This window comes from Wallemia ichthyophaga (assembly GCF_000400465.1).
Source record: "Wallemia ichthyophaga EXF-994 unplaced genomic scaffold scaffold6, whole genome shotgun sequence".
NCBI classification, from domain to species: domain Eukaryota; kingdom Fungi; phylum Basidiomycota; class Wallemiomycetes; order Wallemiales; family Wallemiaceae; genus Wallemia; species Wallemia ichthyophaga.
In genome coordinates, this window is record NW_008806279.1 from 306,556 (window position 1) to 330,666 (window position 24,111).

Below are 24,111 nucleotides of genomic sequence, written 5' to 3' on the forward strand. Positions count from 1 at the left end.
AAAAGTTTAGAAACCATGTTTAATTATAAGCTTATATGTTCTCTCCTACCCTGCGATTGCTTTCTTTGTTCAATGTTCCTCTAAGACATTCTCTCTATAAGCAGTGAGTATGAATAAATTACTAAAATTATACAATAAGGCTAGCAATCTTGCTAGTAACGGCTAAGGGATACATCCTTTCTTCCATTCTTGAAATCAGCTTCTTCGCATTCGTTACCGATTTAGCTTCTAACTCAGCCTTGATCATTTCTGTCCATGTTGATGGTTCACGGAATACAACAGCGCTATCAATGCTATCCAAGTCATTTGGATGGTTGCCATTCGCTGCTGCTCCCATTGGTGGGTCTACCATTGCTTCAAACACCTCCCGAGACTTGCTCATGTCTCCACTCGATGCGTATCCTCTAATCAATAGATTCGATATGTAGGCGGTCTGGTGTATGTTTGAAGCTTTGATTGATTCTAACAACTTTGGTATAAGATCTTGACGTTGGTTCTCAACAAAGACATTCAACAATGCTACGCTTGTCGTTAGTTTGGCTCTTCTAAACAACACATCAACTTACATTCATATACTATCGCATCTGGAAGCTCTCCCTGTCTATTAGAAGGATGCGTCTCTATACTATCGAATATCTCAACAGCTCCATCGACATCCTTCTCAATGCATCCAGCGGAATGAATAAGCGATGCCCAATGTGTGTCAGACACTTTAACACGTGGATCGTTGACGACAGTTTCGAAAACCTTGTACAGACTACCCTTGTCTACGGGTTCAATTGATCCATAAGCGTCTAGAAGGAGCTTGTACGTATGTGCTGAAGGTGCAACACGACAAGCCAACATTTCCCCGTAGTAGTACAAAGCGCGATCTCTATTTGGCTTCGTTTGCGTGTAAAATTGTATCATAGTGTTGAATGGCGGTACTCTAAGCTGACCTTTGCTCTGCTTGACCATAGTATTGAAGAAATTAATGGCTGACTGCTCATCTCCAATACGTGTGCATGCGTTGATTATTGCACCGTAAGTAACACTTGATGGTCTCACACGCTCTGCCATCATTTGGTCCAATATCTCAAGAGCTTCGTGTGCCTTTCTTGCTTTACTCAGTTTAGATATGATAGAGTTGAACAAGAAAGTGTTGGATTTAACACCAAACTTTCTCGACTCTTCCCACAATTCCTTTGCGAGTGTAGCGTCATCAGTCGTTTCCTTGACGTTGTTAATGCACGCAGCATAAGAGTCCGCTGATGGTGCACCTCCAGCCTGAATGATACGTAAGCGGTGTTGAGTAGCTCCCTCAATATCTCCGCCATGTCCGAGACCAGAAATCATGGCATCTTCCAATCTAAACCAGCCAGATGAACGCTCTTCCACACTAGTAAGGAGTTGAAGGACTTCGTAGGCATGCGTATATACCTTCTTGGCTTTGTCAGTTTCACCAATCCTTCCAAGAGCATTAGCAAGACCGGCAAGAGCACTGATCGAAGCAGTCAAACCATTGGATACACCATCCATCAAAGTCTTATAACAGTCTGAAGGAGATATACCCATATTCCTGCGGTAGTCATGCCTGCTGACGAGTTCAGATAATTCATCATCGAAGACATATTCAGGCTCGACTGATCCTGGCGTTGTCGGTGGAGTTTGGTCGAGTGATGCATCACTGGAATCAAATGATGGGTACGACATTGCGACAGCCTGCTCCGTTTGCATTTTATCAGCTGGTACGTACCCACTTGTGTAGCTTTCTGCACCGTTAAATCTGTAACCAAGACCCTCAATGAGTTCTGCTGAAGCTTTGTAGTCCAGCATTTTGGATAACACGAAACCAAGATCATTGACATTGATAACTCTGCCTACATCTTCTGCATTTTTGCCAAATGTGTTGATAATATCAGCAACAAACTGCTCAGCTGACTCTGCGTTGACAAATCCTTGACTTTCGTTATTAATTTCGTTCTTGGCAGACTGCAACCATACGGTAGTGTACATCTTCCATTGCTCGAGGGTGAGATTGATCAACTTAAAGTCGCCTTCACAGTCTACTCGAGCTTGTTTAACTTTTTCAAGGATGAGTTTTAGAGTTTCAACCGAGCAGACAACATTGTTGTCATAGGCCATACGGAACGCGTCGAACATCTGCTGAAGAGAGATATTTGGTGTTTTGATGACAAGATTCACTACCACAGCTATGTATTTATGCCAGATACGTCTACCAGTAAGATGACCTTGATCAACAAACTGAATCTTGCCAGCTTGAGCCCATTGAATGAACAATCCCATGGCTAAATCGAAGCGACCGAAAGATGCACAAGTATAGATGAGAGTTTGAATTGCAGGGTAATAAATGCCTTTAGAAGACTTTTCAATCATTTGCTGACGGAGAACTTGGTTGGCAAATTCAATGACTTGTTCTGTTTGTTCAGGTTTGGTGATTATAGCTTCCATTACATTCTCACTAAAGGTGTTCAACTCAACACCCGTTGGGTCCATCGTGTATAAATTTTGACACTCTTTAAGAAGCTCGTGGGTGGCTACAGCTTCGTCAAACTTGGCTTCCTTTAACAAAGACGTCATAATAAAGTAGAAGGATGAAACTGGTGGATGTGGAATCTGGGAGCCTTCCATTGCTGTCTTGGCAGTGCGCTTGAGCCATTCTAAGCCACTTGAGCTATCACCAACGCGAGCAAATCCTTCAATTACAGCGGCTACAGTGTCCGGACGAAGCCTAAGTGATGACTCGAGCATAGTTTGGAATACCTCGACACCTCCGAGTGGCTCGTTGCAGCTAAAGTTTGTAGAGATCATTGAATTGTATACCGTTGAAGATTTATTGAGTGGGAGGGTAGCAAATGAAGGCTTGTTGTCGATCTTGTGTGAGTTCAAACCATTGACGTAATCTTCGAAAATAACAGTAGCACCTTCCAAATCAGCAACAGAGCCGTAAAGCTGCAACGGTTAGCTGAGAATCAGCGCTTTAACCTTACTCACATCGATCATAATTGCGTATGTGCAGTGTTGGGACTTGATCTTAGGGTGAGATTCCATAATTGAGAAAACATTAATAGCTGTGTCGATATCTCTGTGATGCTTGCAAGCCATGAGAAGCCAATTGTATGTGTGAACGCGTCCAGGGAGTAGATCAAGTCTAACGGCCATATTGAAGATAGACATGGCAATCTTGAAGTTTTGTTCCGATTCGAGTGCTTGAGCTTCAGCCTCGAGCGAAGGGTCTAAAAGCTTACGAGCATTGATGGAGCTGAGGTTGTTGTGAACAAAGTTATCCCTGAGACACAAGATAGTGATCAGATTGGCGTAAGTATTCGCTGTGGGCTTGAGATCCCTAGCTATCATGTCATTGTAGAAAGAGACAGCATCATCAACAGTGAAAGAGTCAGGACGGGTGACGCAGAGGGCTTCAAGAGCAGTGTCCCATAATTCGACGGTTGGATCAGTGACCGTGTATACTGAGCTAACAATCCGTTTAACCGCATAAAAGTCATTAGAGTCTTTAGCCGCGCTAATACGTGAGATGAGTTCGTTACCGAGTTCAGATTGTGTGTTACCGAGTTGAAGATTGTGCAAGTCATGAGTATTCTGTGGCGGGGAAATATGATCAGCTGCATCTTCTATACCGCTTTTAACATTTTCTACAGAAGTCGTTGAATTACTCCTAGGGCGCCCGCTTTGCTCAATCTGAGCCGGATGAACACTTTGTGTGGTGATATTTCGACGCTGATCACGAATAGCCCTAACGACTTCGCCACGCGATGAGTTGCTAACGCTCTGGCGTCTAGAAAGTTTATTCCTATAAGCCTGCGAAGGAGAGCGGCCTTCTTCGTCGTCGTTTGAGTTGTTGTTGGCTTGAGTAAAAGCGCGTCCGTAGCCCTGTAAAGAATAAGGATAAAGCAAACGAGTTCAAATTTAAAACCCACGTGATATCCTTGATAGAAATTGCGGCCAGGATGGAAACCTGTGCCGGGACCACCAGAAGTTGCAGACGGGCTTTGAGCTACGATGCTCCTAAATTGGTGCTGAAATGAACGAAAGAATGTTTTCATCCCACTTCTCTATAGGAGTTCTTTATTCTTTAGCTGTTGGGCGTTTTATCTAAACCATCACTAAAATGCCAAATCGTAACGACGTCGTAAATTTCGCAGCAGGTCCATCGACGCTGCCAACCGTAGTGCTTGAGAAAGCTGCTCAAGGTCTTCTCAACTACAATGGCCTCGGTATGGGCGTTGCTGAGATTTCTCACCGCTCAAAGGAATTCAAAGCAGTTAGCGAGAAGACTGTGAGCGATTTCAAGACCCTAATGGATGTCCCAGATACGCATGAGGTTCTTCTTATGCAGGGTGGCGGTATGGGTGCCTTCTCCACCGTTGTACTCAATTTGCTCGCTGCCTGGAAACTGCAGAACCCTGAATCGAACGCTAAGACTACGTTAGATTACATCGTCACAGGCAGCTGGTCTAATAAAGCGGCAGGCGAAGCTAAGAGATTGACTCAAGGTACCGATGTCTCCGTCAATGTCGCTTTGGACGCACGCAATCACAGCCAAGACGGCAAATCATTCTCCAATATCCCACCAGCTAACGAATGGAAGTACTCAGAGAACCCAGCCTTTGTCTATTACTGCGATAATGAAACGGTCAACGGAGTAGAGTTTGATAAGAGCTTCCCATATGATTCACTCCCACCAAACACAAATCTCGTTGCGGATGTTTCGTCAAACATACTCTCTCGCAAGATTGACGTGAGCAAGCATGCTGTTGTTTACGGTGGTGCACAGAAGAATGCGGGTATCGCTGGTCTTACACTGGTGATTGTCCGCAAGGATCTCCTCGTAGACACAGACGCAGCTTTCAATCTCGGCGGTATCCCTCAAGTCCCACACCTGTGTGACTACAAACGTCACGCGGACAATGAGAGTATGTACAATACACCACCTATGTTCGCAATCTACGTTTCAGGACTCACATTTGAGCATATTTTGAACCACGGAGGCGTTGATGAATACTCAAAGCGCAGTGACAGAAAGAGTAGTAAACTCTATCAAGTGATTGACAACTCCAACGGGTTGTACAAACCAAAGGTATCACCAGAAAGCAGGAGTCGAATGAACGTTGTGTTTACTCTTCCAGATGAGGAGACGGAGAAGAGATACCTTAATGAAGCTGACAAGTTGGGATTGAAGAACCTCAAAGGACACAGGTAGGTATTGGTGTACTACTGGGAGAAGCCGTAGTAAGCTAATCCCCCGCAGATCCGTTGGAGGAATCAGAGCATCGTTGTACAACGGCATAACGGAAGAAGACGCAGATAAGCTTATAGAGATGATGAAGTCGTTCAAGTAGATTGTAATTGATAGATGTATGCAAATGAATGAATATTGAGTGTCTATATTTCGGTGATAGCGCCTGCACGCCATTTCACCAGTGCAACACAAGGAAAGAAGTTAGAGCTATAAAGCATCAAAAGAGATTGCTATAATATAACTAGCCACCCAATTTACATGAAAATACAATAAAAACAAAATAATTGGCAATAAAAATAAAATTTGTGTTGATGAGAGAAGCACTCGCAAATTTCAACGTTGCGTTCGAGCTACTAGCAGCAAAATGGTAAAAAGACAGCGGGAGGCGATAATACCAGGGCTAACACGACGTATAGGATCCAACCGGTGCCATTACATTGAGAACTCGCAAATTCACCGCAAACCCATTGCTGCAAAGACGTCAATTCGTCTTGGACGTTCTCCACCCAACACGTCCAAACGTCTCAAAGGCTGAGCTCCGCGAGAACCTTGCAAAGATGTACAAGGCTGAGCTCGATTCCGTATGTCTATACTTTATCGTTGGTTTGACCAGCTTTAGTCTTACAAAACTGCAGGTCACCGTCTTTGGTTTCCGTACTCACTTTGGTGGTGGTAAATCAACCGGTTTCGGTTTAGTCTACGACTCTCCTGCCGCTGCTAAGTCGTTCGAGCCTAAGTACAGATTGGTAAGATTCGGTCTCGCTGAGAAGGTACAAAAGCCATCTAGAAAGCTCAGAAAGGAGAGAAAGAACAAGAGCAAGAAGGTTCGCGGTACCGCCAAGAACAAGGCAGCTACCTCTGACAAGAAGAAGTAAACTGGTTCTAATCCTGCTAGTTAAAAGTTCAGTCAGATGTATGCATTTTCTCAACGTATATGATATATGGGTCCTAAAACATCTTGCTACTTGATAGTGACTGACTTTCGATGGATTTCCGACTGACTTTAGCGTTATTGCAAATTTTCTTTGACAAGTGCACGCGCGCGAGTTATCCGTTGAGTGAAAAGTATTTCAGTGACTGAGCGTTATATTACAATAGTCTTTGGCTTATTGCTTATTACTTTTTACTTGATCTAGCACCCTCACTTGTCTGCTTCGTAGACATATCCACCTTGGCGCTGCACTACTTTCAGCTCAAGTCTGTCGAGCTCCTCCTTCCCTTGCGTGACACCCGCACTGACTGTTTGACCTGGTATCAGCGGTCCAACGCCAGAAGGCGTACCGGTGAGCAAAACATCACCTTCCTTTGGTGAGTGGGTAAGTGATTGACACTGACTAAGCACGCGATTCATACCTCCAAACGCATGATGGATGAAACGTGCTGGATAAGTCTTGGAATACGGAATATCATATCAGAAGTGCGTCCCATTTGTCTGATGGCATCATCTGCCTATACGATATGAGTTATTTGCCAGAGTGGATTAACAAGCGTACCTTTAACCACAAGCCCAATTGATGTGGATCGAATACTTTCTCCCTAGGGATGAAATCACTGCTACTGTTAGTCGTTCTTGAGAGGTGCAAGTGACATACCCAATCGGAGTGAAGCTATCAAAGCCTTTCAAGGTAGACCAAGGCAAACCCTTCTTCTTGATTTCGTCTTGAATGTTTCTAGCCGTCATATCGATAGCTAGCGCTGTATCTGTGTGAGGAAGATATCAAGAAAGATACGGGAGACGAACAGTAACCAGCAATATGCGATAGGGCGTCGTTGTGCGAAATGTCCCTTCCAGTCTCGCCAATGACGACACCAAGCTCAACTAACCAAAGATCAGACACCGGACTCAAGACGCTGATAAGAAGCTGAGCTCACCTTCGTGATGCGCAACGACGCCTTGTGGAATCTCAATGTTGCCCCGGGTGCGTACAAAGGAGCTTGTTGGCTTTAAGAAGAAGAAAGGTTCCTTTGGAATTGCGTTTTGAAGCTCTGCTGCACGTCAGACCATAATTTGGGCCGGAATAACGGACCTTTGGCGTGTTCAGAGTAATTGCGTCCAATTGCGACAATCTTGCGAGCTGTAGAGTGAAATTTCTGTGCCATGTTGAGTGTACTTGAACAACTGTTTCCGCAGCTTGTTGGTGGTTCTAATCGTTTTGAAGGGGATATGACTGTAGCATGAGCGAGTGCTACGTGTGTACACCAAACCACACGCTTAGAATCACACTGTACAACGTCACTGCTCACAGCTTCCGAGCACAAATTTTCGAGGGAAATGTAACGAATCGGATGTAAAGAAATAAACGATACACGCAAGATAACAAAAAGAAATAAGAACAAGCTACAAAAAAAAACCAAATAAGCTCGGTTATGTATGATTTTTGCGAGTCGTTGGAGCAATTGGCGAAATTTTGTTTCTTCCAGACCAACAGCCATCTCTTTGGATTTGCGAATAACTCAATCCCAGCCAGGAGAAAGAGTAGCACTTAAAGAGACAGCAGTAGAAATCCCAAGTACTTCATTGGCTCTCAAATCACGCAGAGTCAACTCAAGCAACAAGCCTTAACTAACTCCACTTCGTCGGAATTCGATCTCCCTCGCCACACGCTTTAGGCCTCACAGTGAGTTTATTGTGGTGGGCGCAGACACCCATCTAATGTGTCCCACAGTTCACTGGCTGGGTATCTTTTAAACCTCCTTGACTTGCGTAGACCTGCACAAGCTCAAGCAGTTTATCGTTTCGACTTTTCCACTTGCTGCCGCTAGAAACCTTGTTCAAGCGTCAGCACCTAAACTTTATATTCTTAGATCCTCGCGAATCGAAGCGGGGATTTTGAACTCGACTGACGGCCACTATAAGCGAGAGGCCAATCAGGCACTTCTCGCGTTCAACGGCTACCTCACCACAGTCAAAGAGCGACACAATGCAATTTTATGAATCCACACCAGCCACAGGCCATCCTCAATTATCTCCTACAGCCTCAAACAACTCAAACAACTCCCCAAAGAACCACGTTATCCGTCATAATCTTCCTACTCCCCCACCATCACACTCCGCCAGTCCTGCCCCATTAGATAGGCAGAAATGCGTCTATGAATCCCTCCCAAATCTCTATCACGGCTCAACTGAATCTCAACTCGCTAAGCAAATCAAATTACTTGAAAGCCACAAAGATTTCGCTGAAGAAAATCCTTTCTTCGTTGCAGATATTTCTTCCGTCTACAAGCAGCACATTAGGTGGAAGAATGAACTACCTCGAATCGAGCCTTTCTTTGCCGTAAAGTGCAATCCTGATCCTTATGTCATTAGACTGTTAGCCGCTTTGGGCTTAGGTTTCGATTGCGCTTCTCAAGCTGAAATTAACACCATCCTAAGCTTACCCACCAGTTGCCCTGCAACTGAAGATCCTTCCAATAACATTATATTCGCAAACCCATGCAAAGCTGCTTCAATGGTCAAGTTCGCACGTCGAAACCAAGTCAAAATGATGACATTCGATAATACCGATGAACTCCACAAGATAGCCAAATTATATCCCAGTGCTCAACTAGTCATCAGAATTCTTACAGATGACTCAAAGAGTGTTTGTAGATTCGGTATCAAGTTCGGCGCTCCACTCGATGCAGTCCCACACTTGTTGAAGACAGCGAAGGATTTGAGTTTGAATGTCATCGGTGTCAGCTTCCACGTTGGATCGGGTTGTTATGATCCTCAATCATATGTAGATGCTATTCAACGCTCAAAGAAGACATTTGAAGTTGGTGAATCTCTTGGTTACAAGTTCAACCTTCTTGACGTAGGTGGGGGATTTGGTCATGACAACTTTGAATTACTCGCAAGATCATTGGGTCCAGCTGTGGACGAATATTTTCCAGCAGAAACTGGAGTTCGTGTGATCGCTGAACCCGGTAGATTCTACGTCCATGATGCCTTCTCATTGGCTACGAACATAATTGCAAAGAGAGGATCGGCTGATGATATTGATGAAGATATGGATGATCAGTCACCTAAAGTCATGTACTACCAGAACGACGGTGTCTATGGAGCCTTTAATTGCGTCATGTTCGATCACGCTGAGCCTAAAGCAAGACCATTGACAGTACAATCACAGTTAGTGCTTGAAGATGTTCAGCTCAACGAAAGAAAGGTTGACAGTGAGGAAATATCTTGCTCAATCTGGGGACCAACGTGTGATAGCTTAGACTGCGTAATGAAGTCTCACAAGCTGGCGAAAGGGTTACAAGTTGGTGATTGGTTGAGGTGGGATGAGATGGGAGCATACACGATCTGCGCTGCATCAACATTTAATGGCTTTAGCAGAGCTGACGTTCACTACACGTCTGGTGCAGATTCGATGGAGGCTCAAGAAGTTCGGAGGATTTTACAGCAAACAGCGCCTGATTTACAAGGCTTAATAATGTATCCATAAATCAAATTTCATGATAAATATTCTTAATTACTAACTATGAAGAGGTCGCACACAGATGCGCCTCGAAACAACCGTCAGCGTAAGAATATTCTGACTAGGACATTCACAGTCCAAGGCCCCAAAGATCCAAGAGTCGCTGTTGATGAATGGCGCGGCGTGAAGAAGAGTGATGATAGCAAGGAGAATGATGGTAGTGGGAGTGATTGGATTTCATCTGATCAAAAGAAAGACGTCATCAAATGTGCAATCGCTTACACTATTGCAACTTTATTCACCTTTAATCCAACATTAAATCGTCTAATAAGTGCCTTAGACTTTAATGACCAATCTAAATATTCCAAAGTGGCAGTGAATGCCCATAATCTGGCATCTGCTACCGTCTGGTTTAATCCTGCGCGTAGTCGCGGCTCTATGCTACAAGCTATTCTCTTTGCTTTGACTGCTTTAGCATTCGTCACAGTTTTATCTTTAGCCGCTACTTTCACGTTGACTTTCGTGGATTTTGATCCGGAAAATGAGTACTGGTCTACAGATATCGATGAATTCATCGTCGCTTTTGTTTGGATCGGTATTGGCTCAGCTATCGCCGCTTTCGCTAGACTCAAAATGGCCAATCAGACGTTCAACTCAGCAGCGACCATGTCTTGCATTGTTTTCTACTCAGTTGTGGTAAACAATGGCGGTATAGCCAGGCTAATCCAGTATCTGGGTATGGCGATGATTGGTATTATCATCTCATCCACCGTCTGCCTCTTAATCTGGCCGAAAAGCTCAACAAGTGCACTGCGAAGAGATCTCAGTGACAGCATGGATAGTTTTGCAATGCTATTAGATACACTGTTCTCCAATTTCACTCAAGACGGCGAAAAGCCACTCGATAAAGATGCTTTCGATAAAGCTGTCAAAGCGCACGACGAAGCTTTTGTCACTTTGAAAGCTGAGCTCCCACACGCCCTTCGTGAAAGATGGTTGAAAGATCAGCGCGTTAACAAGAGTCAGATACGTCAAACATACAAACACGCAGTGGAAGCTATCGAACGTTTAGCTCAGCATTTGACAGGGTTTGTGGGGTATACTTAGGCAGGCTGGTTAGCTGACATTATTTACAGATTGAGAAGCTGTCTTAATATGCGTGATGAGATGATGCTTCAGGATGAAAGCTTCTCAAAAGCATTCCAGACAAGCATTGACATAGCAAGAAAACCCATGCAAGAACTTACGGTGGGGTATAATATTAAACTCTGGATTATGGCTAACTCACTTTCAAGGAGACAACTGTGAACGTGCTGAAAGAAGCAAAGTTGGTGTTCAAACGTGATTCAAACCCTGACGTGCTTACTGAAACGCGCCGCTCTATGTTGATAGCTAGTGAAAGAATGCAACGTGCAATAAGAAAGTTTGATATTTCTTCCGGTATAGTGCTCGAGTCTTCGCAGCCAGACATTAGAATAGATGTCAAGTCAATACAGGAGCCATCGCTGATAACTCAGTTCTATTTATTCAATCTAAGAGAGCTAGCAACAGAGCTATACCACCTTCTATTATTGATAGATGAGATAAGCGAGCATGATTTAATGTTCGTCTTTAAAATCTCATTGAGAAACTCCAATATTCTTGATGAGAATTATCAAGATGACGAAAGTGTCTTTGACGAGAGCAGCTCTTATTTCAGCACTAAGCTACAGCGTCCACCAATGTTGCGCAGAAGAATGAGAAAAACTCTATCCAAATTAATTCCCATTGATCCCAGTGAATTTAAGGTAGACGATCAATCTAAATACTGGAGAAGCAGTAAGGTTGTTGAGGAGGAGAGTATTGGTTTCCCAGATCGACTCAATCAGATGCTATGGAAAGTACTCAGATTTAGCAGAAGAAGGGATGTTAAGTTTGCTATTAAAACGGGTGGTGCTTTGGCTATACTCTCGATGCCCTCCTTCCATTCCAACTTACGAAAGTTTGCTATGAACCTAAGGCTGGAATGGGCGTTGATTAGTTGCTTTGCATCTCTCTCTCCCACAGTCGGACAGACAAATTTCATGTGGTGAGACATACCAAGGTGTGATTAACACTACTCACAATATATCAGCTTCCAGCGTATTCTCGGTACGCTTGTTGGTGCTGCTGTCGCAGTCATTTCATTCATCGCACTGGGTCATTCACTAGTCGGTGCTATAGGATTTCCTATTGTCGGCTTGTTTTTCTCGCTTCCATGTTTTTATATAGTTGTTGGATCGAGCAGATATTCTTCGACTGGCCGTTTCATTCTTCAATCGTACAACCTCGTAGCATTGTACGCATTTAATTTGCGCGAGCAAGATATGAATCCTATAACAATAGCCGCAAAGCGCTCAGCGGCTGTTACATTGGGAATTACATTCAGTATGATAGTTTCAAGACTTTGGTGGCCAGTTGAAGCTCGCAAAGAGTTAAGAACTGGACTAGGTGATTTGATTCTAGATTTAGGATATCTTTATAACAGACACACATTAGCGCAGTCAGTCTCGCCAGTGCCTTTCTGTCTCAGTCCACAGTCTGTCGATTCGTTCGATCTGGCATCGGAAGCTGAGCGTGCTTCGGAAACAACAAACTTGCTTAGTCCACAAAAAACAATGATGGGAGAAAAGAGAGAGGAGCAGATATCCAAGGAGTTCATGTCCATGGAATTGCACATACAAATACACTTGATCAAATTGCGTAACTTGCTAGCACAGACCAAGAATGAACCCAGAATAAAAGGACCATTCCCAGTAAAGAAGTATGCAGACTTACTTGGCTCATGTCAAAGAATACTTGAGGTAATGCATATTCTGGGAATGGTAACGCAGCCGCAGAACTTGTACGCACGACGCTTCATGGACAAATTCAGAGAAGAGAGGAGAGAAATGGTTGGAAACGTCCTGCTCTTCTTTAGCGTGATTGCTAGTGCACTCTACTCCAAGTCGCCACTGGCACCGTATCTCCCACCTGCTAACAAATCAAGACAAGCACTGATGGATAAAATTCAGGCAGCAAGCTCAACAGCATCGGCGACAGCAGCAATGGCTGCTCAAGCTTCTACTTCCTCAACGCAAGACTTGGAAATAAACTCAACTGCGTCACATCTTCTAGTTTTTGCCTACGCTCTTTGCATGCGTTCGCTTATAAATGAACTTGAAGTATTGGGAACACAGCTGCAGGGCACGTTCGGTGTTATTGGCAATACAGACACAGGAGTGCTTGAATTCGGTAAGTGTTAAATGTCTAATATCAATCAAATTAAGCATCATTACAGAGAGAATGTTTGAGGATTAGTTGCACTAAACCCACATATCACACTAGGAATCACATCTAGTACATCTCGAGCGACATACCTAAACACTTGTCAGCTCATATCGCGGGATACCCCACCAATAGTAACTTACCATCATTTCTACAAACTGTTAGAGCAGTTTGAGTCAAATAGAAATTCACGTACATTTCATACTGCAAAATGATGAGTATATTAGGTAAATGTGAATATCTAACTCACGTCATAGAGTGTGATGTGCTGCAATGTGTGAGAGTCTTTCATGGTGGTGTAAAGCGAGTACGTACATCCTTGAATTCCGAGTACTTGGGTTGGTCAGAGGAGAAGAAACACATCCAAGACAACTCACCCATTTCTTCAGTCTGATTTTCTCGCTGGGAATAGTCAATACAAATCATATGTCCGCCATGTTCAAACGTACGGCTTGGTGCCGGATTGTGCAGCAATCATCTTCTTGAGGTCACCAACGGTATCGTGCGAATCGCACTTAACGCGGACCTTTGTGCCGAGTCTATCGTTAGCAATAACCTTGAGCGGGAGCATATAAGCCGTGAATAAGAATTGCAGTCTAGCAGCCCACTTCGATTAAGCCCATTTGGGAGTTTGGGTGCAAGTGAATCTCTTTAAGAGCAACGATGATGATTTGCGATTATTTAACAAAATTTGGCTTTCGTGGGTGAATTGCTGTTCGGCGTGTGCTGCTGACATAATTCCCAGCGTCAGATACCCCACCGCTAACACTTGCACTGGCAATGCTTGGAGCGACAGTCGCTGGAGTCACGCTGCTCAGACTGCTCAGCGTGCTCTACGACGTCACACTTAGGAAGGGAATCAGTGTATGCGCTGCCATCTATCCATTTCTCGATTCTGACGTCCATCTCCAGTTAAAGAAGTTCGGCGCAGGTAAAGGCAGTTGGGCGGGTGAGTGAGCCTTATTCGCTGTAATCATCTCTTATCGTCTCATTAAAGTCGTCACTGGCGCCACGGACGGCATCGGAAGAGAATTCGCGTTTCAACTTGCCAAAGCTGGTTTCAATATTGTTTTAGCATCAAGATCTGCTGAGAAATTGGGCGCTGTTGCTGCTGATTTGGGTGCGTCAATCTTTGTCTCATTGAATTGCTCACAAAGCTCCGTCAGAGTCCAAATACAACATTCAGACCAAGACTCAATCAATCGACTTTTCAGCTGGCGACGATAAGTCTTATGAGGCATTCGATAGGTCCATTGAAAGTCTTAACATTGGTGTGCTCGTTAACAATGTCGGTAAATCGCATGAAATGCCTGTTCCATTCGAGGAAACTCCACTCGATGAAGTCAAAAGTATAATTGAGATCAACATAAATGCAACACTCCGTGTCACTCAAGCTGTTCTACCAAAACTGGTTGAGCGGTGAGTGAAATTTTTGATGCATTGCGCCATCTAAAACTGCAAATACAGCAAGAACGGACTTGTTCTTAACATCGGCTCATTCGCAGGCACAGTACCAACACCATTACTTGCCACCTACACAGGCTCAAAATCGTTTTTGGTCAGCTGGTCTCAAGCCCTTGGCGAGGAAGTCAAATCAAAGGGTGTGACTGTTGAATTGGTTAACACCTACTTTGTCGTTTCGTCCATGTCCAAGATTCGCAGACCATCTAAGTTAATTCCTTTACCTGCTACATACGTACGCTCCGTTCTTAGAAGAATTGGCCTCTCTGGCGGTTCAATTTCAAGACCATACGCTTCTACGCCTTACTGGTCGCATGCAATTGTCGACGCCTTCCTCTGCTTGAGTGGCTTTAAGAAGCTCGAACTGTGGTACAACCACAAGATGCAAAAGGATATCCGCATCAGAGCTCTACGTAAGAAGGAACGCGAGGCTAAGAAGCAGTAAGCAGTAAAGCAACATGCAACAAACATATTCACATTCTTGTCAAGGCAATAATTTACATGATTTAATGCGTCTATTTACAAATCAGTTCCAAATAACTTGAACGAGCGTGACCATTCGCCCGTCGCTATGTGCTTTCCGTTGGTTGATATATCAACTGACATTATCTTAGAGTTTTCGCGGATTGCCTTCTGGCATATCCAGTCGTCTGCACTCCAAAGCTTGGTGTAACCGTCAAATCCAGCGCTAGCTAAGAACAAGCCGTTGGAGTAAGGTTCTTTCACAATAGGTGTCATTTCGTCAGTGTCAGTGCTTTCGTCCATCTTCACATCTTGAGTGTCGCCTCTAGATCTGAGAATAGGTTCAGGTTGTCTATAGAACTTGACATCTCCAACAGAGATATTGTGTGCAGGCATCGACGTTATAGATTTTAACGCTCGAAGATCCCATATCATGATATTACCATCGCCAGACCCAGTTGCACATTGGTAGCTGCACAATAAGTCAGTTGAATTCATTGAATATAGCCCTTCACTAACCCATTCGGCGAGAAGTCCATTGCGAGAATCTTGTCTGCATGTCCATCTAACACCATGGCAGTCCTTCCAGTGCGCATATCCCAGGTTCGTCCAATAGCGTCCATACCTGCAGATCCCACCAGCGCACCGTCGTCTTGGAAAGCGAGTGCGTAGACCTCCTTCGAATGTCCCTCTTGCAACAGCAGCTCAGTTTGTGTTTCAACATCCCACAATCTCCATGTCTCGTCGAATGATGCACTGCCTACGTATCTACCTGAAGGATGGAACGCAACTCTTCGCACTTGGTGGGTATGTCCCTTGAGAGTCGCCAACGGTGTATCCTTGTCCAAAGACCACAGGGCGACTGTGTTATCCTGAGAACCTGACGCTAAGTTGACGCTTGCTTTGCTCTGACTAAGCGTGGATTCAGGATGCCAGGCAACGCCACCTACTAGGCCTTCATGGCCTCTGAAAGTCATCTGGTGGTTGCAGTTGGGTATGTCCCACAGCTTCAGGCTGCCAGACCAGCTACCGGTAGCTAACAGCTGGTTGTTAGGTGAGAACTTGACCTGGGATATCGGTCGGCTGTCGCCAACCTGCGATCCCAGTACGCTGAATGACTGACGTTTTGTGAGTCTCATACTAGTTTATTGATGCACGCACCTTTATGTATTCGAACGTGCGCTTTCTCGCGTCGATGATTGATTTTAGTGGTGTTTTCCAGTCTTGGCGCTCTATCTCTAACTTGTTTTTTGTACTGATATTATCAGCACAGTAATACGTACGAGAAGATTAAACTAACCGAGGTATTGAGTACTCTGCGATCCATTTCCTGGCGTTTAGCAGATCCTGTGGACCGACGGTATAGAACTCCTCTTCATCCTGGCATTCTCGTTAGAGGTTTAGACTGGTATTGGTATGCGCACCTCCGATTCACTCTCGCTTTCTACTTTAGAGCTTTCGCCAGCCTCTTGCTGCATATCTGCAATAATCGACTTGAGACGATTCCTTCTGTCTTCGTTCTGCGGTTTTTTGAGCCATTGCATAGAGGGATAAACGAGAACGTACACGTTCACCGAACAGAGTCATTGGCAGTGCCATTGCTCGCAGCCTCTCTCTAACTTTGGTATCGTCTGTTGGTACTGCGAGAGTCCTAAGCACTTTCCTTCTCTCGAACATGTCCTCGGAAGCCTGAGCCTCTGCCCTGGCGAGTTCCTGGCCAGTGCCCATTTCGTACTTGTCGTCATAGACTTATAAGGTTAGCTGTGCAGGGTGTATGATACACACACATACCGAGATCGTCGAAATCCTTCATTTGCTGATTAAAGTCAGAAAATAATCAAACCCAAATAAGAAAACTCACGCTGTCCATCTTTTTATATTTCCACCAGTTGATTGAATTGAACTGAGGCGCATCTCGATACGCGTTTCAATTTGACTTCCATCTCATGAGTTCAGATACAGATAGCACGATGACGCCTCCAAGGCCTACGAAGAGAAACAAGAGGCAGGATTTAACAGCCCCTTTAAACGATTCAGGTTCTCCCGATAAAAGTACTTCCAATGGTTCGCGTAGGCAGTCACTCATTAGACCGCGCAAATCCCTTCTAGCTGCTGCCGCAACTAATAGGAGGCAGTCTATTAGTGCTGATGGCGATGACGACGCGGCTGAGAAGCGTAGAAGACGGAAATCACACTACTTGGATGACGACAGCAATAAGCACTCTCCATCTCACAAATCCAAGGGCGCAAACGTCGGATCACGCGTAGCTAGGCACAAGCTTGCTACTACTATCGCCCCTCAGCCTGCTGGTAATGCACCCGCTCTAAGTATGGATGTTATGACGACCAACTTTGAAGAATGGATGAAAATGGCCACGGACAACGTGCGTGTTTAATTGAGGCGTTCTTACAGTCATCCTGACATGCGATAGAAAATTAACGCGGCAAATACTTGGAATTTCGCTCTGATTGATTATTTTGCAGACATGTCTCTGCTGAGAAATGACGACAGCCAAAATTCAATCAATTTCCAGAAAGCTAGTTGCACCTTGGACGGTTGTGTTAAGATTTGGACTTCGAGAGTTGATAGTGTCGCAACTGAAGCTGGCAAGCTCATCAACGGTCTTTCTGCAGGCGGTATGTCTCTTATACTCAGTTTAATCACGCTCTAACTATTACATCAGGTACTAATGACCGCGAAGAAGCCTCTGAAGATAGAGATGATAGTGACGCTGAGGAGGTGACAGAGAAAGTCAGCAAGAAAAGAAGAGTAAGTCAGCTTCAGATGAAACTATTCACACTCTGATATATTTCACAAAGGCACCACGAACTGGCTCGACGCTTGTCAATGATTTCAACTCCCTCAAGGCCAAGGAGTTCGAACTTGAACTTGCAATTGATCCACTTTTCAAGAAGACTTCGGCTGATTTCGATGAAGGTGGTGCAGGTGGATTGCTTATGAATCACTTAGGTGTCGATGGCGTAGGCCGTGTTATTTTCGATTCCTCCGACGTAGCTATGGTCGAAGATGAAGACGAGTACAACGAAAATGAGCAGGATCCCCGCATAGACATAGCAGAATTGCAGTGTGAGTTACTGCATATTCATAGTACATACTAATAATGATTACAGCGAAATTCTTACCATCTATTCAAGAGCTAGATGAAAAAGAAATTTGTCCATCTTTGTCAACTTTCAAATTTTCCCTCAACCCAACAGAAGACGATGTAACAGAAAATCCATTTGAGCGACCAGTAACTCCGCTGGAAGATAGAGCGGCAGCTGAAGACGCCGAAGATGACTTCAATGGTGGTGGTGCAGATATGGCTGACGCGCCTATGGATGACTTCTTTGAGTCGGCAGCAAATGAAGAGCCGGTTGAGATTGACGATGACGCCTGGGCAGTTAATCCAAATGTCGCGGCCAATGCAGGAGGCGTTGATGACGATGGTTGGAATATTCCAGACTCGGTCGCTGAAGGTGGCAATCAGCAACAACAACTCCCGACTTTAAATGATCCTTTCAATCCGTCTGCCGGAGGTAATATGGTTATGTCGTCAGTACCCATTAATTCTGAAGGCATGTTTGACTACTTTGATAAGAATTTGACAAAAGGTTGGGCTGGTCCTGAACACTGGGGCGTGCGTCGGTCGGTAAACCGAGACGCCGCCTCTGCACCAAAGAAAGAAAAAAGCAAAGAGGACAAGACCATCCCCATGATAGATTTTGATGAGCCCACCACCTCGAACAGCAAAACACTGTTTGCACCACCAACAACTAAGGGAGCAGGATCAGCATCCATATTTATGCCCAAAAAGAACCGCGATGGAGATAACCTTTTACCAGACGATATACATTTCAATTCAAAGCAACTGTTAAGATTATTCCTCAAACCTAAGGTATCACTCCGGATGAAATCAGGCAAAATGGTCCCAGCAGGTAAGGGTAATGGCGACGACGCTGGTGCTGATGCTGCATTTTGGGCTGGTGCTCCTGATGGTATGGAGTTCGACGGTGAACAACCACCAGCTGCACCTCTTGATTCGCAATTCTTCCAAGAAGACGACCTGGATATGGGTGAAGATCTTGTCAGTGGTGAGATTGATCCTGGCAATCAGAGCTCGCACTTGAATGAAGATGACGCACTGGCTGAGACACATCTCCAACAATTGAACAGAGTCAGGCCTGAGTTCGTAAACTATTCCAAGCGCGCAAAGCGTGTGGATGTCAGAGCATTGAAGGACAATATCTGGAATAGCTTGGAAGCCCCAGAAGATGACGATGATCGGGAGAATCTACCACCCGGAACAACAGATAACGAAAACAAGGATGTTGGCAAACGGTTCTCGAGTGTCATCGATGGTCTTAAAGCTAGCTATCCCGCTGAGAAGCTGGATGACTTGTCTACGAGCTTCTGCTTTATTTGCCTGTTGCATCTTTGCAATGAACACAACCTTAACTTGGAGACATTTGCTAAGCACGCCCTCGAGCCAGAGCAACAAGAGAGTGGATCGGTTGTTGGCTTGGATAAGGTTATGGTCAACAAGCTGGCCAACTATATTATGGCTAAATAGTCGCTATGATTTGTAAATCGCAATTTATGTATTTTAAGTAAATATGAGAAGCAATGGCCTCTGCGCGGTGAAGTCCACTAATCATGAATTGCGAGCAACACCGATACTCTAGGGAAGTTGATACAGATATCCAGTGCATTTGATCGAATTAATTGATTATGGCAGCCATCTTTCTTGTAAACCCCATTACTGCACAATGTTGGGACTCTTTTATCCAGTCTGATAACTACAAGAGGTGTTCACGGGATAACAGGTTATTTTTATAGCTCTTTGAGTGTTAATGACGCTTAACGCAGTATGAGGTATTTGATGGAACTACGTTTGCTCAAATCACTCTGCAAATGCCAAGTCAGACGAACGTAGAGATAATGAATACTGACAATTGGAACAAATGAGCAGAATATTAGTTCTTAGCAGCTCCGGGATTTTAAGCATATCCCTATAGCAGCACTCCGCTCAATATCTATCGAGTTGCATTTCTCGACTATCACCTTTCCTATCTCCATGGCTGGATTCACGAGTTTTGATGATCTCTAAATAAAAAAGCTTGAAAGATAGCCCTGCACGAGCTCTACATGATATCGCCAGATTTATATCCCTGTGCCTTCAATAGCGCCCTGTAGGCTGTTCGGAAGTTGCAATCCGACATCGCTCTGGAGCATGCTATAGGATAGATATGGAGGACTATACGCGCTTCATCGATGGATACAAACATCGCTAGCTAATGGAGACTAAAAACACTCAAAATTCAATAGATTCGGCTCTATGTACGAGATTTGGCCATCTGCCGTGAAATAGGTCGGCATGAACTGCGAACAGCAGAGAACGAATAATGCGTCAGAGTCAAAGAAGCGAAAAAACTTGTGATAAATAGTACTGCTCAATGATTTAGGGCTATGGTCGCCCTGTAAAACGCTGAATGACACAGGTGCAGGAGCATTTACTAGCAATCAACAGATTTAAAGTCCGCCTTTAAATTAACATGCCTTTCAGGACTCTAATTTACCTTTAATTCCTTCATTTGCCCAATATCCACCGACTTTAAATTTACTCCTGTCACCGATCTCATCTCAAATGGTTGATTTACAACTTGTGGTGGTCTCCAAATAAAAGAACTTGGTTGATAGCTGTGGCCAGAACAAATGTGATTTTGCCAGATTTGTATCCCTGGCGTTCCAAATTGCACCCTGCACGCTGATCGGAAGCAACGACCCAAAATCGCTCTAGAGCACGCTACTGGATATTGGCGAAGGATCTCACACGCTTAAACAATGTTAGCAAAATTCGAATTCATAGGCCGCAAGCACTTAATTTTATAATTATACGACTCTATAAACGCGAAACCCGTTTTACGAAACATGTCGTTCACAGCTATCAAACCTGACACCTGGGGAATACTATTGCTGTTTCGTCTCACTTGGCAGTTGGAAGAAGAGATTTAGACATAGAAAGTTGGGGTCAGCCCAACTCTGAAATCGGGTTTTTGGCTTCACTAGGTACATTTCAAGACGTCACATTGTGGGGTTGTGAATTTGATTAAGGCTGAGTTGGAATTGTGGAAGTTAGGGTGGTAGGAACCCATATTTTTGAGTTTTAGATCATACTCTTTGCAGCATGTCACATCTAGCTGGACAATTGTAGAGCACATAACTAAGCTAATCATGACAAATATACCCGCAGATTTCTCACAGTTATTTGTTACAGAATGTTACAAAATTGTCAATTATGCAGCCTGGCGGTGTTATGGTGAACTCGTCATTGAGCATGCTTTTCTCGGCCGGAGATCCCACCTCATCGCCATGCACCAATTTACTTGGAGGATTAAATACTGAAGCATACCTACAACCACTCTATACACCACGTTGCTGTTAAGATCCATTAAATCCGCTTGTCCCCGCCCTCTGGATGACGTTGGTGATAAGGCGGTCGAAGGCGAGAGACAATGGGAAGCAGTAAATCAATCCAAAGCATAAGCGTTCTCATGTCATCATATTTATAATTACAACACATGCCATCAAAAATTAGTTGATCATTTAGCGAGACTATCTAAAGCTTTGGCTTTCCTCGATACTTTGCGAATGTTTCCTTTACGCCTGCACCTTCGAGTAGCGCCTTTCTGCATAGTTCATCAGTCTCTTCAGACTTAACACCTACTTCTACGATTTCATTGAGACGTGCTGAGTCAACTATGATAACCCCATTCCTATCAGCGAAGAGTTGGTCGCCTGGTTTGACAGACATAGTGTGACCATTTTCATGTTCGATTTGAACTGGTTCGCCTGCTTTTACAGGCACTAAGAATGGGGACTGCCCGCAAACACTAGTACCTTTGGCAAATATCTTTGACTTGTCAGAGAAGGAGAGACGAGAGAATGATACTTACAGACATTCCACTGCTTTCCAGCTCTTCTAGGTCTCGGACACGGCCATTTGCCACTACACCCGCAATGGACTTGGTTTTGGCTGAGCTAGCAAGTAGACCACCAAAACAGGCGTTGGTAGCATCACTGGGTGGACACAGTAGTAACACGGAGCCAGGAGGACAGGCGTCTACGAAGTGCTCGGCCATTGGAGCTGGATTCGACCACTTATACTCAAATTGAACGGGAAAAACGGGTCCTGAGAGACAGTGAGATCCAGCAAAGAGCTTGAGGTCTGGAAGATATCCCCCAGTGTCTGCGGCAGGGCAGAGCTTGTATAAAGCATCACTGATTGTCGTTGTGCTGAAATCAGCCATATCGGTTTAATTTAAGTTTAGAGACATGTGTGAGATTGATAGCCAATATTTACAGCGTAAAAAATTATGAAGAAATAGCCATAACCAGCTGTATGGACCAAACAAGTTCTCTTGTTCTAAGACGGCCACGGTCTGACGCACAAGTTAAAAAATTCCGTTACAATCATAGAGATGGGTCGTGCAGCAATTCCAGCAGTATTCCTCGCCTTTGCCGCGTTGGTCCTCTACGTTTTGTAGGTCGAGTCTATTTTTTCATGTTGCAGTTCTAATATTTCATAGCATAACAGTGTCTTCACCTGTGTGGAACCAAGTGCGTTTCTTCAGGTGAGTCGTCTTTGGCTTTGGTTGCAAATATTCTGACAGTCACAGCGTCGACGTTCCAACGGTTTCGGCAGGAAACTACCGCACAAACGGCGGCACCATAAGATACGGGTTTCTTGGGTGGTGTTTCGATGATGTCTGCTCAGAAGAAAGTCTTGGTTACAGATTGGAGGAGCCAGTCAACCGGATAACAGGCGTCAACATATCAATTAACAACGAAGCTTTGGAGCATATAACGTACGCACTCATTCTCAACCCTGTTACTGGTCTATTGTCTCTCCTGGTTAGCTTGTTTGGATGCCTGGCTATCCGTGGAGGAAGAATAACGGCACTCTTCCTCACAATTTTTGAGGGAATCACTGCTGTAGTTGGTTGCGTAGCTTTAGCGCTCAACGTCGCACTGTTCAAGGTGTTTGAGAACGAATTGCAAGATAAACTTGAAGAAACTGGAATATCAGTAAATACATCTCTTGACAACGCTGAGTGGTTGAGTGTTGCCGCTGCCGGATGCTTAATTATCGGTACAATACTCTCTCTGCTCGGAATTTGTTTTGGAAGGTCGTCATCGAAGCATCGGGATATTAGCTACGTCTAGACGCCTAGTTGACATTTAATTCAATAATGACAGAAGGAACTTAACATCAATTCATTCTTTTTAAGGATATCTTATCATTCACTCACTTAACCAATTCTTACGACCCTACGTTATTTTACTTAATTCACTAAACTTCAGATACATACATTTAATGCATAAAATGGTGTAACAATATTCTAATAATACAATTGGGCGTGAAACTAACGCTTAAAATCTAGCACTTGTGAGTATATGATGGTGAGTGAATTGCGAACTTACTCGTGTCTTAAATCGGTGGCCAAGTTTCCATTATCCTTTGGTTGATTATCTTTAGAGTGTTCTGCGCTATAATACATTCCAACGGGCTCCTCAGGACCATCGGATCCATCATGACCCTCAGGGTCGTCATCGGGATCAATAATTTGTGGATGTTCATGTGATACTCGGGACCGCTCCCAACGATTCTTGTTTAAATTTGGATCTTTTCTACGTCTACCAAAGGGATTCTTGAACAGAGAGCCAAATTTACTAGTATGCGCAATATTTGTAGAATGGAAATCGTTAACAAAGCTTGAGTTATGGCTATCGACAGGGCCAGAACCGGTGTTGAAAGGTAAATCGAAATGTTTTGCACTATTTTCAGAAGACAAGGAAGTGCGTGAATCGAAAATACCAGCAGAATTGATACCTGATTGATATCGCTGTCTCCAAGAGTTCCTCTGTTGATTTTTCTTATGTTTATCGATGTTCACTAACTTATATTTGATTGCGAAATTAGGAGTGCGCTCTTTCATTGTATTATCCCTTATGTTTTGTATGAAGAAGTTATAAATTTGGCCTGGAGCGTATGAGACATGTAGATAAGCATCAACAACGCCTAACGCACCTGGAATCCATCCAAGTAAAGTGAGTATCAAGCAGATGAAGAAATCTTTACCAACGCCTGCGATTGAAGGCAATGTTAATATCGTCATATAAATACCCCAAGTCACGAGGTTATAAGCATACCAAATCTAACGAGTGCGCCAAAAGGAGGG

At 44.2% G+C, this 24,111-nt stretch overlaps 13 protein-coding genes across 13 annotated transcripts; 7 read left to right on the forward strand and 6 right to left on the reverse strand.

Annotated features, from left to right (window-relative positions):
• Positions 1-127: 127 nt before the first annotated feature.
• J056_003980 (uncharacterized protein) lies at positions 128-4,064 on the reverse strand (the record flags this gene model as incomplete). The annotated part of the gene is made up of 4 exons (XM_009269189.1): positions 128-519; positions 567-2,952; positions 2,995-3,891; positions 3,939-4,064. The coding sequence occupies 4 exons, from the start codon at positions 4,062-4,064 to the stop codon at positions 128-130; spliced, it is 3,801 nt and encodes a 1,266-aa protein (XP_009267464.1).
• A 65-nt stretch (positions 4,065-4,129) lies between these two features.
• Positions 4,130-5,360, forward strand: J056_003981 (Phosphoserine aminotransferase; the record flags this gene model as incomplete). Its single annotated transcript, XM_009269190.1, has 2 exons — positions 4,130-5,217; positions 5,270-5,360. 2 exons carry the CDS (start codon positions 4,130-4,132, stop codon positions 5,358-5,360), a joined length of 1,179 nt encoding a protein of 392 aa, XP_009267465.1.
• A 211-nt stretch (positions 5,361-5,571) lies between these two features.
• J056_003982 (40S ribosomal protein S24-B) lies at positions 5,572-6,135 on the forward strand (the record flags this gene model as incomplete). Its single annotated transcript, XM_009269191.1, has 3 exons — positions 5,572-5,598; positions 5,677-5,841; positions 5,896-6,135. The coding sequence occupies 3 exons, from the start codon at positions 5,572-5,574 to the stop codon at positions 6,133-6,135; spliced, it is 432 nt and encodes a 143-aa protein (XP_009267466.1).
• A 266-nt stretch (positions 6,136-6,401) lies between these two features.
• J056_003983 (uncharacterized protein) lies at positions 6,402-7,360 on the reverse strand (the record flags this gene model as incomplete). The annotated part of the gene is made up of 7 exons (XM_009269192.1): positions 6,402-6,563; positions 6,614-6,709; positions 6,754-6,811; positions 6,853-6,955; positions 7,002-7,079; positions 7,133-7,246; positions 7,288-7,360. The coding sequence occupies 7 exons, from the start codon at positions 7,358-7,360 to the stop codon at positions 6,402-6,404; spliced, it is 684 nt and encodes a 227-aa protein (XP_009267467.1).
• An 821-nt stretch (positions 7,361-8,181) lies between these two features.
• Positions 8,182-9,687, forward strand: J056_003984 (Ornithine decarboxylase; the record flags this gene model as incomplete). Its single annotated transcript, XM_009269193.1, has 1 exon — positions 8,182-9,687. One exon carries the CDS (start codon positions 8,182-8,184, stop codon positions 9,685-9,687), a length of 1,506 nt encoding a protein of 501 aa, XP_009267468.1.
• A 36-nt stretch (positions 9,688-9,723) lies between these two features.
• J056_003985 (uncharacterized protein) lies at positions 9,724-12,923 on the forward strand (the record flags this gene model as incomplete). The annotated part of the gene is made up of 4 exons (XM_009269194.1): positions 9,724-10,748; positions 10,797-10,908; positions 10,956-11,728; positions 11,774-12,923. 4 exons carry the CDS (start codon positions 9,724-9,726, stop codon positions 12,921-12,923), a joined length of 3,060 nt encoding a protein of 1,019 aa, XP_009267469.1.
• A 91-nt stretch (positions 12,924-13,014) lies between these two features.
• On the reverse strand, positions 13,015-13,568 carry J056_003986 (Ubiquitin-like protein 5; the record flags this gene model as incomplete). The annotated part of the gene is made up of 8 exons (XM_009269195.1): positions 13,015-13,037; positions 13,089-13,096; positions 13,142-13,149; positions 13,196-13,213; positions 13,261-13,278; positions 13,323-13,347; positions 13,395-13,501; positions 13,554-13,568. The coding sequence occupies 8 exons, from the start codon at positions 13,566-13,568 to the stop codon at positions 13,015-13,017; spliced, it is 222 nt and encodes a 73-aa protein (XP_009267470.1).
• Positions 13,569-13,611: 43 nt separating this feature from the next.
• Positions 13,612-14,851, forward strand: J056_003987 (3-ketoacyl-CoA reductase; the record flags this gene model as incomplete). The annotated part of the gene is made up of 6 exons (XM_009269196.1): positions 13,612-13,645; positions 13,691-13,809; positions 13,858-13,894; positions 13,943-14,065; positions 14,112-14,364; positions 14,413-14,851. 6 exons carry the CDS (start codon positions 13,612-13,614, stop codon positions 14,849-14,851), a joined length of 1,005 nt encoding a protein of 334 aa, XP_009267471.1.
• A 74-nt stretch (positions 14,852-14,925) lies between these two features.
• J056_003988 (U4/U6 small nuclear ribonucleoprotein Prp4) lies at positions 14,926-16,738 on the reverse strand (the record flags this gene model as incomplete). The annotated part of the gene is made up of 8 exons (XM_009269197.1): positions 14,926-15,340; positions 15,388-15,986; positions 16,030-16,123; positions 16,169-16,248; positions 16,293-16,388; positions 16,435-16,616; positions 16,660-16,684; positions 16,730-16,738. 8 exons carry the CDS (start codon positions 16,736-16,738, stop codon positions 14,926-14,928), a joined length of 1,500 nt encoding a protein of 499 aa, XP_009267472.1.
• Positions 16,739-16,814: 76 nt separating this feature from the next.
• On the forward strand, positions 16,815-19,442 carry J056_003989 (Condensin complex subunit 2; the record flags this gene model as incomplete). Its single annotated transcript, XM_009269198.1, has 5 exons — positions 16,815-17,252; positions 17,301-17,505; positions 17,553-17,638; positions 17,689-17,956; positions 18,001-19,442. 5 exons carry the CDS (start codon positions 16,815-16,817, stop codon positions 19,440-19,442), a joined length of 2,439 nt encoding a protein of 812 aa, XP_009267473.1.
• Positions 19,443-21,488: 2,046 nt separating this feature from the next.
• J056_003990 (uncharacterized protein) lies at positions 21,489-22,179 on the reverse strand (the record flags this gene model as incomplete). Its single annotated transcript, XM_009269199.1, has 2 exons — positions 21,489-21,782; positions 21,826-22,179. The coding sequence occupies 2 exons, from the start codon at positions 22,177-22,179 to the stop codon at positions 21,489-21,491; spliced, it is 648 nt and encodes a 215-aa protein (XP_009267474.1).
• Positions 22,180-22,350: 171 nt separating this feature from the next.
• J056_003991 (uncharacterized protein) lies at positions 22,351-23,095 on the forward strand (the record flags this gene model as incomplete). The annotated part of the gene is made up of 3 exons (XM_009269200.1): positions 22,351-22,412; positions 22,459-22,503; positions 22,549-23,095. 3 exons carry the CDS (start codon positions 22,351-22,353, stop codon positions 23,093-23,095), a joined length of 654 nt encoding a protein of 217 aa, XP_009267475.1.
• Positions 23,096-23,349: 254 nt separating this feature from the next.
• J056_003992 (uncharacterized protein) lies at positions 23,350-24,048 on the reverse strand (the record flags this gene model as incomplete). The annotated part of the gene is made up of 2 exons (XM_009269201.1): positions 23,350-23,912; positions 23,961-24,048. 2 exons carry the CDS (start codon positions 24,046-24,048, stop codon positions 23,350-23,352), a joined length of 651 nt encoding a protein of 216 aa, XP_009267476.1.
• Between the last annotated feature and the right edge of the window lie 63 nt (positions 24,049-24,111).